The sequence below is a fragment of the Larus michahellis genome, chromosome 14 (genome assembly GCF_964199755.1).
Source record: "Larus michahellis chromosome 14, bLarMic1.1, whole genome shotgun sequence".
In the NCBI taxonomy this organism is placed as follows: Eukaryota; Metazoa; Chordata; class Aves; order Charadriiformes; family Laridae; genus Larus; species Larus michahellis.
In genome coordinates, this window is record NC_133909.1 from 83,866 (window position 1) to 101,253 (window position 17,388).

The 17,388-nt window shown below is 39.7% G+C and overlaps 1 protein-coding gene across 1 annotated transcript; it reads right to left on the reverse strand.

Annotated features, from left to right (window-relative positions):
* Window positions 1-606: 606 nt before the first annotated feature.
* On the reverse strand, window positions 607-14,502 carry GSG1L2 (GSG1 like 2). The gene is made up of 5 exons (XM_074607421.1): window positions 14,193-14,502; window positions 12,576-12,623; window positions 10,093-10,245; window positions 5,764-5,875; window positions 607-862 (listed from the first exon to the last, which is right to left on the reverse strand). The coding sequence occupies exons 1-5, from the start codon at window positions 14,500-14,502 to the stop codon at window positions 607-609; spliced, it is 879 nt and encodes a 292-aa protein (XP_074463522.1).
* Between the last annotated feature and the right edge of the window lie 2,886 nt (window positions 14,503-17,388).

Below are 17,388 nucleotides of genomic sequence, written 5' to 3' on the forward strand. Positions count from 1 at the left end.
TGTCTATAACCATGTAGACGTGATTCCAGATTTCTGTTTGCCTTCCTAGCCATTTTTAAATGAGCAGTATTTACATTGAAAGTCTCTTCCCTCTATTAGCCTTTCTTTCACAGGAAATCTTACCACTATGCATATGGTGAAACTCTTGAATAATAACCTGTAGTACACACATTTTCTTGGAGAGATTATACCTTTACTAGCAAACAAATCATTCAAGCCACGCACCATGTATGGGATGCCTTATTTGCTGCTCTGCTCTTTTTGGGTTTTGGTTTTGGGATGGGATTTTTTAGTCTTCTCAATAAAGAATTAGGGTGGAAATCCATAATGATCTGAAATTCTAACAAACTCACATGCTTTATATTAGCATTACAGACTGCTTAAAAATCAGAGCAGTGGAGGGCCTGTGTCACTGTCTTTTTCTGAACTGAGACACCCAGATCTACTTTTCCAATACTAAGACCTCCTTGAAACATCCATGGAAATATCATTTCTTTATTAAGAAAATTAAGTAATGCTACACAAATATACATTTTTATTAATTAATACTGCTTCATTTTGATCTATCATTATGATTTACAGGATGCTTTGAGATACAGTTCAGATTTACAGAACTGAAATAGTGGCCAGGTGACACAAGCCTTTTATTGGGTGTACAGGATCCTCTGTACAGTTGTGAAAAGAGTTCACATACACATTGCAAGCTTTCTCTGGAGCTGTATGAGCAGGAAACTTGTATTTAATCTTTAAACTCCTTTCCAGCATTTTTCTTTTGTGCTTGAATTCCAAAATAGTTTTTGTATATTTGTTAACAGTGGTGACAGCTGCAGCCATACAGCAAGCGAAGGAGGCCCATGCGAGGCTATAAACAAAAAGGTTTATCAGAAATTAGCAGAACATTCTCATATCCAAGTCCTTCAATTTTATTTTTGAAAATACTACATACATGTAATTGCATTGGTGTATATTAGGGAAATAGGAGCATGGTGGGGGAGGAAGAAAGATTTTTGGTTAATGACCATCCACATACCTGACTTACGTAGTTGACCTCTACATATTGGTTATAACATTCACATTTAAAATTCCTGTTTAATGAAACCCTACCTCCAATTCCTCTGTTTATGCTACTACTTAAAGCTTAATATCAGAAAGAGAAACTATAAAAAAATGAAGATGCATAAAAAATAAAAGGTGCAGTTATTGAGACTACAGGTCTCACAGGTGACACTGAGAAAAATGTATGCCAGCTATCTAAAAAGGTTAACCTTTAAATAAAAGAGAAGGCACAATTAAATAGCTGACTAAAGCAGGCTTGGAGCACTGAAATGCATTCCTGAGAAAATACAGGTCATGACTAAACAGAGAGAAAAGAATATGAACCCTGAAATGTTAAAAGTATAACCATAAGAAGACAGAACTAAAAAATTATGTTGAGGTACAATTTACTAAAAATGTGTGACTCTTCCAGACTACTGAGTGGGCAACGTAAAAGTAGCATGTAAAAATATGGCCACAGTGGAATGAATTGGCATTCACAGTGGAGACCTTACTCATCAGAGCCTTTCTTAATGTGGCAAAGTCATGATTATCTAACAAAACATGTACTTTGGTGGAGAAATCAGTTTAAGAATCTCCTGCTTATCTCTCCACTCCCTCAGAGCAGTTTGTTCCCGCGTCTTTGCTGTACTTCAACAAACTCATTTAGGTTTTTAAATAACTCCTTTTTGGTTTGGTTTTTGTTTAGCATTATTTTTAGCCAGGATTGGTTTCCAGGGTGATCAGACAACGAGATGTGTTGACAGAATTTGAGGGTATTCTTGATATATTGAGAACTTCCTAGAAGCAGGAAGAAGAGGAGTAGCTTAAGCTATCTTTGCTCCCAAAGTCAGTCAAACTACACCCTGACTAACTCTCAAATGTGGGGAGATGCAGAAGAGCTCTTATAACAAAGAGATAGCAAGAATAGGGGAAAATCACCAGAAGCAGACAGATTTACCTCCCCATGTGAATGGAGCAAGAATGGGACAGCAGGCCTACCTATGGTGGTATATAACCTATGGATTAAGCCAACCAAGGTAGAGAAGTGGTGTCAGGTCTGCAGTAGTCCTGACTCACATAGTAGGCATTTTTGGCTGAATAACTGAAGCACAGTAGCATTAGTAGATGAATTGGTAGCATTAGTAGATGAATTGATAGAACTGATATTATGAAGCACAGCTTTTGCTGAGGAAGCTTTTTCTAATCCATCTGTTGAAGCCTGTTTGACGGACTCAATAATGTAAGAGAAAGAAACTGATTTCAAGAAAGTTTCTATAAAGGCCTCTTAGCAAAGACTGAAAGAAATTAATCTCTTTTGAGCAGATCCTCTTGTGGACCAATAACGTGTTAAAAGAGAAAAAACAAAGGACAGAAATAAATGTTTTCCTTTGACAATACAAGAAGGATGTCAGTGTGATTCTTCAAAGTTTTTGACAGAAATTTTGCTTTTCCATAAAAAATTTGGAAAAAATGAGGAGTCACCCACCTGAGTAGAGAGAACTGATGAAGGAAGTGAGCAAAGTCTTGTCACCGAGAGAGCCAGAGAGTAAAGGGCAGTTAGACTGCCATGGAAATTCAGCTTCAAGAAGGAGACCATTAAATTTGAATTCTGCCCAGAGACAAAAGACAAGAGGGAAATCAAAGAGGTCAACTCAACAAGGAAGCAAACTAAAGCCACCAGTCATTCATCTGCATAAGGGAAATGCCAATAGAAGCTCGGCTGGAATATGGGTTTTCCTTTTACTGCATGGAGTATCCCATATGAGGTGTGTTATGGGAATTTAGTACAGGGCACGTCTTTAGAGAGAAAGTGCTGTCTCTTGATGTGAAGATGCTTCAATCTGAGAAACACAGGGAGAGTGAGAGAATGACCAATGACAGAAATATCTTTCAACCTCCAGGAAAGCTGCTGAAGATGAGAAAAGAGAAATATGGAGTAATTTATTGAAGAGATGTTCAGGGATACCACAGAGTGAGTCTACCCATCATTAGCAATTACAGCACTGCAAAGGAAGAAGAAAGGTGTTCACGCTTCCTGGGCCGGGTGGAAAAAAACCCTGTTCACAGCAGCTGGATGTGAGGAAGTAGGGGAACTTTGGTAGGTAGAAGATGCGTGATAGAGGCTCAGTAGTTCTTGCAGGAATAGCTGCTCTACTAGGTCTGGTGATTGTGATGAAAAGCCACTGCTGTGAGTCCAATTCTTTGTTTTCTTTGGCTACTAAGGAGATGATTGTAAGTTCCAATGAAAAAGTAACAAAGTCTTTGCCTGTGCCTCTGCCTGCCCATGCCCCTTTCATGGTCTTGGTGACACTGTTGGCCACAATTGGGTGCTGAGGTAATTAGAAAGGGAGTGTCAGTTATAATCATTAATGCCCCTTTTTTTGGCATCTGTTCTCTTTCCTCTTGTAAAAGACAAATAGCTTCAGCATCCTTCCTCTCTTACAACCAGATGAGATTCTCACATGCATTCAATGAGAGCAGCTAAGGGAGGCTAAAGATGAGGGCTCATACAACAGGAAGGGAGGTGCAAATGTAGGCTATCAGAAGTGAGACAACTTTATTATTATATATGAAAGGAGATGAGAGGAAAGGAACCAACAGAGACAGCTGGGAGGAGTGAGTGAGGCACCTGTATGTATGGCTTGCTTTATTTTTAGATTACTATCAAACAGGGTGATGTAGGTGCCATTTATGCTGAGAAAAGGAAAGAAGGAAGTGAATCTTGATAGAAAGATAGAGCATGCAATTGATTAGAAAAAAGGCACCACACACACCATTCTCCTCAATGTCTTCCTGTATGCAGGTACTGATGGCTTGGAAAGTCTTATGTTGGTAGAAGCATTTCTTTGGGCATTCAGTGGTCCAGGCTGCACTGAGTCATTAAAGGACAGCCATGAAATCCTCAGCTCCTGAGTGCATGCCACATGATGAAAGTCCAGGTGCTCAGGAGGAGGCTGGCTGTAGTGACAGCAGTGATGACATCAGTGTTGAACATGACCATGGTGGCAATAGTGGCATCAATGGAATTGTGCCAGTAACAGCAACAGTGACAGTGATTTGAGTGTTTTTCTTCTCCTCCCAGTGGGATGGAAAGGAAGGAACAGGGTCCTCAATACCAGTCTGTAGTTTTCTGTTTCCACTCCCATAAGAAGGGGGAAGTAACAAAGGAAACAAACTCTTCCTCTTTCCACTGTTCACTGTTCTGACTGATATTAGAGTAAAACAGGGCTAATCCCATTCATGAAAGAAATGGAGAGGCCTCCCAGCAAAGAGACCAGAGCCCCAAACCAGGAAAACCAAATTAATACTGTAAGAACAAAAACATGAATGAACAGAAGCAGCGAGAGTCAAAGAAGCAAAAAGTATTTAAGTCTGAAGGGAGGAAAGAAGGCACTATTTGAGGATGCTGCACAGCTCCTATGATACCTGTTGAGGGTATCCAAGCAGCCCTTGGACAGTAGCAACTAAGTAGTAACCTGGGCATTGCCCGGGGTGTTGTCTGGGTACTTGGTATTGGGCCTTCTCAGACCAGTTCTTTTTGACAGAAGGGGGAACACCCTTTCCACTTTGAGCAAGTAGGTGACATGTGGGTGCTGGGACACCTCATCTGCTGGACAAACAGGATAAAATACATAATTTGTCATGATCTGGCTAATCTCCAGTTTGGAAGTACTGACCCGGCCCACTGTTCAGTGCTCCAAAAGCACTGGACAAACATCTCCACGTATACACATGTAACAATAGCTTCAAACTGTTGCTGCCTGGGAAATAGACCCCTGAAAAGATGCAGATTTCTGGAAGGAGCAATGTACGGTGATGTTCAAATGAGATCTGTTATTAGGAAGGTGAAAAGTAACAGCACAAAAGATAAAAGAAACCCTTATTTCACCGCAAAAATCCCTAGTGAGTCTTCATGATAAAGACTGTGTGCAGCTATAAGCTCTGGTTCAATAATGGTACAATAAAAGTAGAAAGAGCAACAAGAATGAGTGACAATGAGCTGTGATCTTGGCTGTCCGAGCACGTATGGAGGAAACAATCAGTCTGAGCTCTGCTCTACTGACTCAAAATATTGACTTTTGATTTAACTTAATACGGTTGTTCCTATTCGTTTTCTCATTCACAGTTGGGGAAATAGCAATTTCCAGCACTTAAACATTCAAATGCTTGTATTGATCAGAATTGATGGATTTTCAAAAAATCATCTGAACAGCACTTTTAATGAATTTGCTAGATCTCCTTAGAGGATATGTTGCAATTATATACAGGGCAAAAATAATGTGTTTTTACCTAAGTCTGTTTTCAAAAATTTGAACCATCTTTTATGAAATTCCAGATACAACAATATGAAACATATCTCTGATAAGGAAAAATTTGACCTAAATGGCTAAAGCTGTCAGAGATTTAAACAACTTACACAAGGCAGTTATCCCGGAAGAGGAGGGTACTAAATCTGGGTCTGATGTGTGTGGAGAAGAACCACTGCTTGGTGCAGAGCAGTTGGAGGTCTCTGTACTGTCTAAAGGATGGCAGATGCAAAACTCACAAGCTTATACATCCTATGCTAAGAAAACTGAATTTGGAGAAAAACAGCTGGTTACTAAACTGCATCCCCAGGAGGGAAATAACGTAGACCTATTCCTGATAAATTAGGTATACATTAATTGAACATAAGGTGAAGTGACGGAAATGTAATAGAAGAAGCAAATATAAACAAATAGGTACCAATAGGACCAGCCATAATCCCATGTGTGAGGTCTCCAGTCTTCAGGACCAAGATTTACAGTCATTTGAAATACAGTTGTGTACATCATGTGAGCAACCATGCCCAGAAGACCTAAAAAATATAATATCATAAGAACATTAGAAAATGTAAATTGAGGACATTCTTTGTCAACTTTTTGCATTTATCCCTTGAGCTCCTGAAGATTATTTTATGAACTATCTGAATCATATAAATCACACTAAAATACTAGACTTCATAATCTGAGTGTATTTATGTGTTGTGTATTTGCCAATGCAATGACTAAAACAGTTCCTTGACACCTACTCTGTATGCTAGAGGAATCTAAGGGAACAACGGGACATGCAGCCCATAGATTTTAAAAGGCAACAAGTTGGCTGGCTCTCATCCTCTGAAAACTTCTTAGTAATTCAACCCTAAGCAGGGATCAGACATTAAAACAAAGTACCGCGCAGTTGCATTGCACAGGACATGTTTCCCACTGTTACCTTTTCCCAATATTACCTATTGGAAAGATTTTTCGAAGGCATGCCCTTTCCCAATGCCTTAAATGCAGACAGATTCATCAGTGTTATGTAGGTGAATGAAAATGTGAATAAACACTTAATGGTCATTAAAAAGCAGACTAAAAATCCAGATTTTGAAGAAGGATTATATTAAATAATCTAATTTTCAGAAGTGCTACTAGGCTGCTGCCTAATCCTAAGAGTACCTGTTTTCCCTAGGCATTTTGTCTTCCAGTAGTGAACTTCCCTGTGAACATCTATTTTTTTTGTTTCCAGCTTCATTTACAAATCCACAAATGCCCTTTCAGTATCAACTGATATCCCAACTGTCTAAAACACATCAGCTTCTCAGAATAGATGGTCTGCCACCAAACTTACAAGACCCAATTTGTCAGGTGTTCCTGAAGTAGGTCTGTTTCATGAATTCTTACAAAACTAGCTAGCTAGCACACAGTATCTCTCAATCTAGGACATGTCCTCAGGGTTAACAATGACCTGGCTTCAGTAATCACTGGGAAATGGACTTCCCTGAAATACTGGTATTGCCTGAACCATCATCAACAGGCTATTAGGAGAGCCCTCCTATGTAGCACAGAGCCAAGAGGCTTCATGCTGTGAAACACAGCCTTTGGTAGTTAGCTGGCACCCTGGCAGCACATTCCTTAATAAACTGTTTGGAGAAAATTGTTTGACTATGCATGTGGCTATTAGAGAATGGAGGCCAATTGTCCATCTCTCATGGTATGTCGTAGCCATTTTTGAATCCTCTAGTCTGGGTGCCTAGAAATGCATAAAACTGGAGTGTGAATTTGAGCTCCTGTGCTGGAGCTCTCCTCTTTGCTCTTGTACAAGGATTAAATTCTGAGTCAGGCTCAACATTTTGGCAGTAGCATCGGGGCAGTTTGGTGCCTGAGAAATGGTGAAAATGTTGCTAATATAGATATAAAAGGCAAGCGTAATCATATATGGGTGTTTGCCAATGTTCATTTTCATTAAAGCCCACTGAGAGCAACAGGATAGTGGTATCAAGAAGGTGTATTTTGTAGCAGTGTGGTTAACTAGCAATGCACATGTATTTAAGAGGAAACACAAATTGAGTAATAATGTCTGTAGAGTCAAGAGATGCATTATATATTATAACACATTATAAACCTACATAGCTATAGTCAGAAAACTTCATACTGTGATTCTTTTAAGTCACCATGTTCTGCACAAATTAGAACATACATTTTAGGATTTTATTAGGTCTGAGCTAAAGACTGAGGGAACTGAGAAATAAAACACTAGCTTTAATGTGGTGGGTTTTTTTTTTCCAGAGGTTAAATACCATAACTGGTTTTTTTAATTGTGTGTTTTCAATATAGCTAGAATTATGCAGCTACTGTTTCCAGTAGCTGAATTTTGATTTGCATGTCTGCTAGAATTGAGAGCATGTTTGTACGAGAAATTGCAGCTTCATTACAGATTAGGGCAACTAGATTTAGTTTATATCTACAAAGGATTTAGACATAAGTTTAACAGCTAAGAGAGATACTCTTCGACTTTTTAGTATTTCAAGAAATTTTACTAGCAGCAGTAAACAGAATGTCCAGGAAAAGTTTGTTGCTTGCAGTGTAAGCCTCTGTAATACTGCACATGCCAAAATAAAAAAGAATATTAATAAAAGTGAATATTTATGATTACTGGGAGAGGGAAAAGTTGCTGAGAGTGGGCAAAACTGTCTAAAGAGTTGAATAAAGGTCCGTACTCTTTCTTTGGAAATAGGCATGACAGTGGATCATGAAGTTTGGTAAGGTACAGGACAAATGTGGCTTTTTTTTGAGCAATCAGTAGAACTGGTGGTAATAGAGATTTTTAACTAGTTGGACACCTTTTAGTGTCCATTCAGAAGAAAGGAGATATTCCAGAAGGTTCTCAGAGCTCATAGGTAGAAAAGTTTGGGGACTGCTCTCTGGACTACAGGGAGCTGAGATACCAGCCTTCAAATGTGTGAAAGCTAACTGCAAAGAGGAAGGAATCATCTGCTCTCTGTTGCAGATGGTTATCATAAAAGAAATCCTGTACAAAATTGCAGCAGATGGGACTTTAGATTAGACATTAAGAGAATCTTTAGAATGGTATGCATTGGATTACATCTCCTAAGATGGTGGGAAGCATTGATTATTTTCTTGGTGGTGGTTACCTTTTGGGCTTGGGGATCTTTTTTAAAGTGGGGCTAGACAAATATCTGTCAGGAAAGGCTTAGGAGAGTTGGGCTTAATTCAGAGTGGAGTGATGGGTCCCTAGAAGTTTTAGACTTCCACAAAACTAAGCAAAACTAGAGTGTTTCAGCAGTCACCATCTGGAATATAAAATGTGTTTGTTAAAGTCCTTGGAGGTTTGTCCCAGTGTCCATATTTAGCATTGCCCTCTAGGAAAAACTGGGCTAGAGAAAGACTAGAACACCAAGAGTGATGAGAAGTCTTAGAAATACATGTGAAGTTATATGACATGTTTCTCCATCATTTATTTTGGATAAGATGAAGGAGAGACATGATAGCTGTCTTCACTATGCAAAGGCTTCTGCAGAAAGGAAGAAAATTATTTCTTCCCCATTATCACATTCAGACATTTAATACCCTTGATTTATTTATCAAACAAAAATGAAATTGACAAATAAAATAAATGTGTGATTATGTTTAAGAGGAAAAAGTGCAATAAAAAATCTTTAATTCATAAGGAAAGGCACAACAATCACAAATGCATGAACACTAAATCAAGAAACATTAGGATTAGGATCAAAGCCCAAAATTTTGACAAAGATAGACAATCTTGAGATTAATTCTTTGCCATCTACCAGGTGTTTGACTTGCAATTAGATGCTATTCTAAAAGATATACTTTCACCAAGTATAAATCACTTCGGACTAGAAACAATCCCTACCATATGAAGCACAGTGGCATGTGTTCCATAAGAAATTATAGTAAATAAACAGTATGATTGCTTCTGGCTCTAAAATTAGTAACTCTATGAAACACTGTTCATGTTATCCACAATTGCTGTTTTTACTGCAACATTCCTCAGTAACAATTCTATAATATAGACAGAATCACGGAGTACTTCAGGCTATAAGACAGCTTCAGAAGTCTCTGGTCCAGCCTCCTCCTGCTCAACACACAGTCAACACTGAATTCAGAAAAGATTCCTCAGATTGGACTAGGGGCCCTCTGAAATTTCTTCCAAACTGAATTTGCCCAGGATCCTATGATTAAATAGCGCTGGATTAAGAAGTAATGTGCAGAAAATTAAAGACAATTTTAACAACGATCCTCTACTAACAATTATTGCATTTTATTCCCTCTTAAAAGTGCTATTCTAATTTCTCTATTACTAATTTTATTCTTAACATGTTGTAAATAAAAAAAAAAATCAAGTTATTTGGAAGAGCATGTTACTTTTTTATCTTTGACAACCAACCTGACAATGAAATTAAAAATTATAAAATGAAAATAATGAAGTTAAAATAGTAAAAACTATAAATATAAGATATAAAAAATAATCCTACTAAGATTGATTTAAATATTAATTATATATTAATTATATATATAATATTAATTGAAAATAATATTTAAATTATATATTAATTGTATATATAATATTAATTGAAAATAATGTTTCTCATAAAATTTTGCTGCATCTTGTATTTTCAGTGTCTCCATAGGTATTGTAATGGTTTTGAAACTTGGACACTGTTATTAATTTTCAGGTGGAAGTCTATCAATGTTGCATTTTCTGGATGCAATAAATCAAGACCCTTAACTGTACCTGCTAATACGGTGACTACTGCAGAAAAGGCGTTGATCTTTAGCCCATCAATGACAGAACTGTAGTAGCACATTTCTACTGACATAAGAATGGCTCCAGTCAGAAGCAAAATGATGTACAGAAGCTCTGCTACAATAGATAGCCATAAAACCCCTGGAAAAGCAAATCAACAACACTGGTATTATAAGCAGTCAGTCCTTTAAGATCATCAAGTCCAACCATTAACCTACCCCAACAAAAACCACTTCTAAACCATGTCCCTAAGTACCACATCTACCCTTTTTTTAAACACCTCCAGGGATGGTGAATCCACCACCTCCCTGGGCAGCCTATTCCAATGTTTAATAACCCTTTCAGTGAAAAAATGTTTCCTAATATCCAATCTAAACCTCCCTTGACATAGCTTGAACCCGTTTCCTCTTGTCCTATCACTTGTCACCAGGGAGAAGAGGTCAGCCCCCATCTCTCTACAACCTCCTTTCAGGTAGTTGTAGAGGGTGATGAGGTCTCCCCTCAGCCTCCTCTCCTCCAGGCTAAACAACCCCAGCTCCCTCAGTCGTTCCTCATAAGGTTTGTCCTCCAGACCCCTCACCAGCTTTGTAGCCCCTCTCTGGACACGCTCCAACACCTCAATGTCCCTCTTGTCGTGAGGGGCCCAAAACCGAACGCAGTGCTTGAGGTGGGGCCTCAGCAGTGCCGAGTACAGGGGGATGATCACTTCCCTAGTCCGGCTCACCACACTATTCCTGACACAGGCCAGGATGCTGTTGGCCTTCTTGGCCACCTGGGCACACTGCTGGCTCACATGCAGCTGGCAGTCGACCAACACCCCCAGGTCCTTTTCTGCCGAGCAGCTTTCGAGCCACTCTGCCCCAATCCTGTAGCGCTGCGTGGGGTTGTTGTGACCCAAGTGGAGGACCCAGCACTTGGCCTTGTTGAACCTCATACCGTTAGCCTCAGCGCATCAGTCCAGCCTGTCCAGATCCCTGTGCAGAGCCAACCTACCCTCAAGCAGATCAACACGCCCGCCTAGTTTAGTGTCATCTGCGAACTTACTGAGGGTGTATTCGATCCCTTCAACCAGATCATTGATAAAGATATTAAAGAGAACCGGCCCCAGCACCGAGCCCTGGGGGACACCACTTGTGACCAGACACCAACTGGATTTAACTCCATTTACCACCACTCTCTGGGCACGGCCGTCCAGCCAGATTTTTACCCAGTGAAGAGTACACCTGTCCAGGCCATGAGCAGCCAGTTTCTCCAGGAGAATGCTGTGGGAAACAGTGTCAAAAGCTTTGCAAATCCCTGTATATGATCCCAAATTTGGGAGGGGTGAGCCTGATGTGTCCTGAGTTTTGTGCATACGGGAGTCATACGCACATGCAGAACATAAACTCGCTCTTCTGTGCGGGGCAGGAGTCAGTTTCTCCACAGGATTTCATTACCCAGGGACAGCTGCTCAGTGTGGTTACCACTTACCTAGGTGCTCACCAAGGTGTCTTGATCTGACCCTGCAACCTCCTGTGGCATTTGCCGATGCTGTTCACAGAGTTAGTTTCACTATGTCCACCAGTGGTTTCAAGTGTGAGGAGCTCTCAGGGCAGGGCCCATAATCCACCCCTCCCTTCTGAGGTCTGTGTCTGTGTGACTAGGAACCACATCTCATTTTTTTCTTATACCATAAAAATCTTGAATTATTTGTGCACAGTGACAAACTGCAATAGAGGGACTCAGATACTGAGTCTTTCTTCTTCCCCAAGGAGCTGAAATTGCGTATCCAGGAAAGTACTCCATTCCCAGTATCATGGACAGGCAATTTCAAAACTCTGGGGAAGAAGGAAGACTTTTTTTTCTGGATCAGCCACTTGCAAAGTGATTGGTCTAACCACATCGGTGATGGGGTTTATATTGGATGGGTGGACTCTTAACAGCATCTGCAGACATATTTTATAGGAACACGAACCGTTCTTCGAAAGAAAGAGGGCGACTCTGCTTTTAGGACAATGGAAATGACTCCTTACAGCTCTGTGTAAGGTACAGGGAGGGGATTCAAACCACAATCCAGATTGGTTTGATCTACAACACGTCTCTTCTGAGTCTTCTCAGCATACTGCCTGACCTTGTTCACACATTGCCTGTCCCTCTGCCCTCTCCGGGCCACATGGTACAAGCCACAAAACTCCTGATGGTGAATAAGGAGGTATGAGGAGAGAGGGGACACAAACTTACAAACCTTGACTTTCAGTACCCACATTCAAAGTAATTTAAAAAACCATTTGCATTCAAAAGGACAGTTTTCAAAAGACATAGATTCATATTTTAAGTCATGTGGGCTTCATTTTGAAGTTGAAAAACTAAATAAAGGACCAAAACCTGTGTGGGATTAAAGTATTTTTTTTTATATCGAAATACAGAATATTTATATTGGTAAATGCGATCAGGAAAGCTTTATTCACATTAAAAAAAAAATGCATATCTACCTCGATCAGCAGCTGGAGTCAAACTGATGAAGCTTCTACATTTCTCACCTACAAAAAAAAAAACAATTCAACATAATTTTGTATTCTGTAATGATATGAAGAAAAAGATTAATAAAAAGCAGGAAATGCAAAATCTGTCATAAAAGCACAAACTGAAATGATCAGGAGAAACTGTTTCTGATGTATGTTTGTACAAAGTCCCTGGTACACCGACCTACTACTGCGACTTAGCTAGAGAATCCTTCCAGACTTTTTCAAGGCAGAGTCAGAGTCTGGGAGCCTTAGAGAAAGGCTATGAATTGAGCTGTGAAAGACAGAATGGGAAAACGATCAATTCCTTTGGAAGACTGGCAGCCTGCATACCATCTGCCCTGTGAAGGAAGACCTGCTCTCCTTACAGCAACAAGGCTGCTGCTCACACAAATTTCCTCTAAGCTTGATTTCAATTTCTTTCTGTAAGCTTTGATTTTCAAACCCTTGTGACCTCCTGACCCCCACACAGATGCTGTGAACAAAGCTCTTGGAATTAATTCTGCTCTGCTCTGAAAATACATGGGGAGTTTTTCAGCTACTAACTGCACTGAGTTGGAAAACAGGAACCGCCATAGCAGATGCACAAATCAAACAGCCCCGATATCCACAGCAATCACCACCTGAAAGACATCTTTTGGAGATATGTTTTGCTCCAGTCTTCGACACTAACCCCTAAAAATGGCATAACTTACAAGACCTTCTGGTAGAACTGGACTTTCAGGACAGGTGACTGCAAAAATATTTGCATTTTATAGCACAGATGACAGATGATTTGACTTCTCTGAAGTTTTGTTCTAGTTTTCATTTGTAAACTGATCAGGACAATCAGGGGAAAAACTTAGTGTTGATCTGGATTTACAATAAATGCCCTATTTCTTGAACCAGCTAAGCAACTCCCTTCTACAAAGATCCAGAATTAACTAGAAGCCTTCTTTAATGGCAAACTAATTTAATTCTACTGACACTTACGTACACAGAGTGAAACTCAATTAAATGCCACCACTTGTGACTAGTAAGTGTCCAAATTATGTTTTAGCAGGGTGCAAATACTCCTGCTTTGATCTATGAAAAGTGAGATCACAGTAAGACGGTAGAAATATCTGTGCTTAAGAGGAAATCCATGAAATAACTTAGATCTCAGACTTAATTGCTCAAATGATTTTTAAAATAATAAAAAAAATCATACTATGCTTTTATGTTCCCATAGGGGACCATAAGCAATCATTTAAGGCAAGTATGTTCATTTTTGCCTAAAGGCCTAAAAACATCAGAAAAATAAAGCACTTTCCTGTTAAAGTAAATTAACCTGCTGCTCTGGATAGAAGAAATAGAAGAATAAAACAAAAATCTTCATCTATACTACAACCTGTCCCTCTAAAGTTCTTTACAGAATTTATTAAGAGTTTTTTAGGAATCGATTAGGTAGTACCCTCTAAGATTCTCTTCTGAGAGAAAAGCAACTTTTTAAAGATACTTTTTCCTTTAAAATGCATGCACAATGTTGCAGCAAAGAGGAAGGTGACACCAAATAAGCAGGAAGAACTCTGATTACTTTCTGAAGTAAATTTACATGGTGTTACTCACCTTCTTCATTTATAATTTCTTCACAGGAATACCAAATCCCAGCATGAAACTTTCGGTCAACGAACTTGTCATCTCCTGTCTCCCAAATGTATTGCACAGCATTGCTGTTGTTGGCATCAGGGCTATTAAAGCGGATGCAGTGATCCCCTTTGCTCTGTCCTGTACAGAAAGGTTTGGCAACTTTTCTTGTCCCTTCACACCAGTAACTGCTACTGAATGCTGTAATAGAGAAGGCTAAAGAGAGAAAACTGAGAGAAAACGCTGCTGAGGCTCTCTGCCGTCTGTCTGCAGCTGGGACCGAATCTGGCATCCTCCAGGACTACACTAGCAATTATTCCAGAAAAATCTTTTACAAAGCTATGTATGCATCTGCCTGGTGAAACGCCTGCCTGTATTTACCATCTCATTCTTCATTCCTCTCAGAAAATTGTACCAGCTTAGTAGTTAAGACAGACAGCAGAGATATGGACATGACCAGCAATCATGTGGCCGGAGAGATTAAGGAGAGATATAGGACAGTGTTGTTTGGCAGTAGCGTCTTTTGCAAGAAATATGAGGAGGTGGGACAATAAATTATAGTTTGCACCATGAATCACAGGAACAAAGATACACAGAACACAGAAGCATTGGAAGTACCCCAGTATGCAATGAGAAAAGTTTTATTTATGCAAAAACATTTGCATATTTACCTTGATCAGCAGGTGGAGTCAGAGCGATCGGATGTCTTCATTTCTCAGCTAAGAAATAAATAAATTCTGGCAGTTCCAAATGATCCTGTTACACTGAACGCTGATTAAATCGAATATAGTTGTGAATCTTACTATAAAGAAATCCTTAAGGAGATAAAACCAGTTGCTAAATTAGAGTATTTCACAGGATTACAGCACTTCCCAAGACCACTGGGAAGGTGACTGCATCTGTTCAAAGCTCCACCAGTGACAAATGAAAATCTTGTTACAAGACTTTGCTATTGATGGGCATCTGGGCATTGTCCAGTCTGCCTCCATGAACACATAATAGAAATCTTGCCCAAGTTAGGTGCAATAGTAGAGAAAAAGCTGAATTATCCTCAATTTGTCTATCCATCTGTTCTCTCTGTGAAATAGCATTTTTTTCCTTCATCTAAGAAACATTTCTCAGCTTGACATGTTATATATGTTGCTTTTTCTGCCTGTTTGATAATGCAAATAAGTGATGCAAAGAACCAGAAGGAGCAAGAGTGTTAGCAAATGATTGTTTAATTTTACAACTTTGAGGTCAAAACACATGCCCTAAGGGAGTGTGATACCGCAGGACAGACACTGAAGTCACATATGTATCTTTTAATGAAAATTGTTCTGATTTTTAAGACAATTCTCTACCCAGAAGATGTCAGGGTTGGAGAAGCATGGGGCTAGACAAGTCACAGCATGAAAATCAACAGGGTAAATGCCTGCTTTAGACTGTTATGAAGATCTCAACTTGAAAAGGTGGCCAGCAGCAGAGTGAAAGACCAAGCAGGTGTCTGGACTAAGAAGGCAGAGCAAAGCTCACAACCCGAAAAGCAGACTGTAGATTGAGCAAGATTTCTTTTTTCCTACAGCTTTGTGTTGCTGTAGTTTCAGAAGGATGTAGCACTCGCGAACTCCACTTGAAGCCTCTATGCATTGACGCTCCTTCTGGACAGTATTATTAACTGCCCAGCAAGTCTGAGAAAAGGATCAGCAGGAGGGAAGAAGGGAGAGAAGCCCTTTTAAGGATTAAACACTTGTCTGTGTTCCTATTCCCTGGAATATTGTGCATATGGCTGTATCCAAATGTATTTTGAGTCCTGTGAAACCACTGATTCAAGGCAGTTGAGTTCACCTGGGAATAACAGTGACACCTCTTCAATATGTACAAACTTTAAAGATTTATGCCCATTATAAAATTCAACCAGCATAAGTGTTATAGCACAGAAAAAGCTCTGTCAGTTGATATCTTCTGGTTGACGACTGCGGTCTGAGATTTTTTCATTGAGACAGCTTTCTGCTTATGCCCTATCAATGACGGTACCACAAATTTTTAAATCAATTTGCCATGTAAGAATGCTCTATATAACAGGAGAAATGTATTGCATGAGCATTTATTGGTTAGATCTGTCATATTGTGAAAAAAGAAAGAAAATAAAAGAGGAGCAAATAGATTATCTGGACCTTCCTTCAAACAAAGTGTTATATTCAGTGATATTTGCTGGAATAAAGTTGAGAGTGAATGAGGGTGGGCAGCTGTGGTTAGTGTTCAGCTAGCCTGATCTACATTGTTCTAGTAAAAACTCCGAACGGCAACTCAGAAATTCAAACTTCAGCCCTGCATTCTGTCTTTATCAGCTAGTGCCACAATTTATTAGTGTAATTACAATATGGGGATACTTTAATGTGAGTCTCCTGCACTGACCAAGTCCTGGGTAGCGTTAACTCTAGCGAGGGACCACAGAGCTTGTTCAAGTATAAACTAACAACTTGTAGAAGTCAAAAACTGAAAACGGAGACTCAGCTGCTGGGTTCTAGCTGTCAGTGGCGAAGATGAGAGAACTTGCATGCAACTGAGCAGTAGTGAGGATGTACTGCAGGAGACACTGTGGATCTGTTCATGTAGGGTCTAGGGTTTATTGAGCACTAGAACATTTCATATGGCAATCTCAAACCAGATCCAATGCCAGAGCACTAACCAGGTTCCCTGGTTTTACCCTGCTATAGAGCTGTTCTTACTCATATGACCATTAGAAAATGTGTTTTTATCCCTTGTAGCAATACACAGACAAGCAGCTGCTACAGGGACTTTGAAGTGTTTCTCTCTCTAGAGTTGCCCTTAGGTGTGACAGAGAGGATTCTGTACACTGACACATCCACCCAGGAGGCACAGTAGTGCAGAGCTGCTGGTGCCCTTACTGACAGGCCTCTAGAGTGGACTGGATGCATTTCCACCCTGAAATACTTATCCCCAGAGCACTTCCATACCCCATGTCCAAGTACTCTTTTTTGCCACCTCCAGAATAATGTAAAGAGGAGACATGGGTATACATCATGCCCTTCCACCTGGCAATTGGAGTAGATGATCTGAAAGGTCCCTTCCAACCTCGGCAATTCTACGATTCTAGGAAAATTGCAAACAATTTTTTCAAAATTAAAGCTGAAATTCATTGGCATTCTCTTCAGCCTCACAGCTGAAGCTGTGA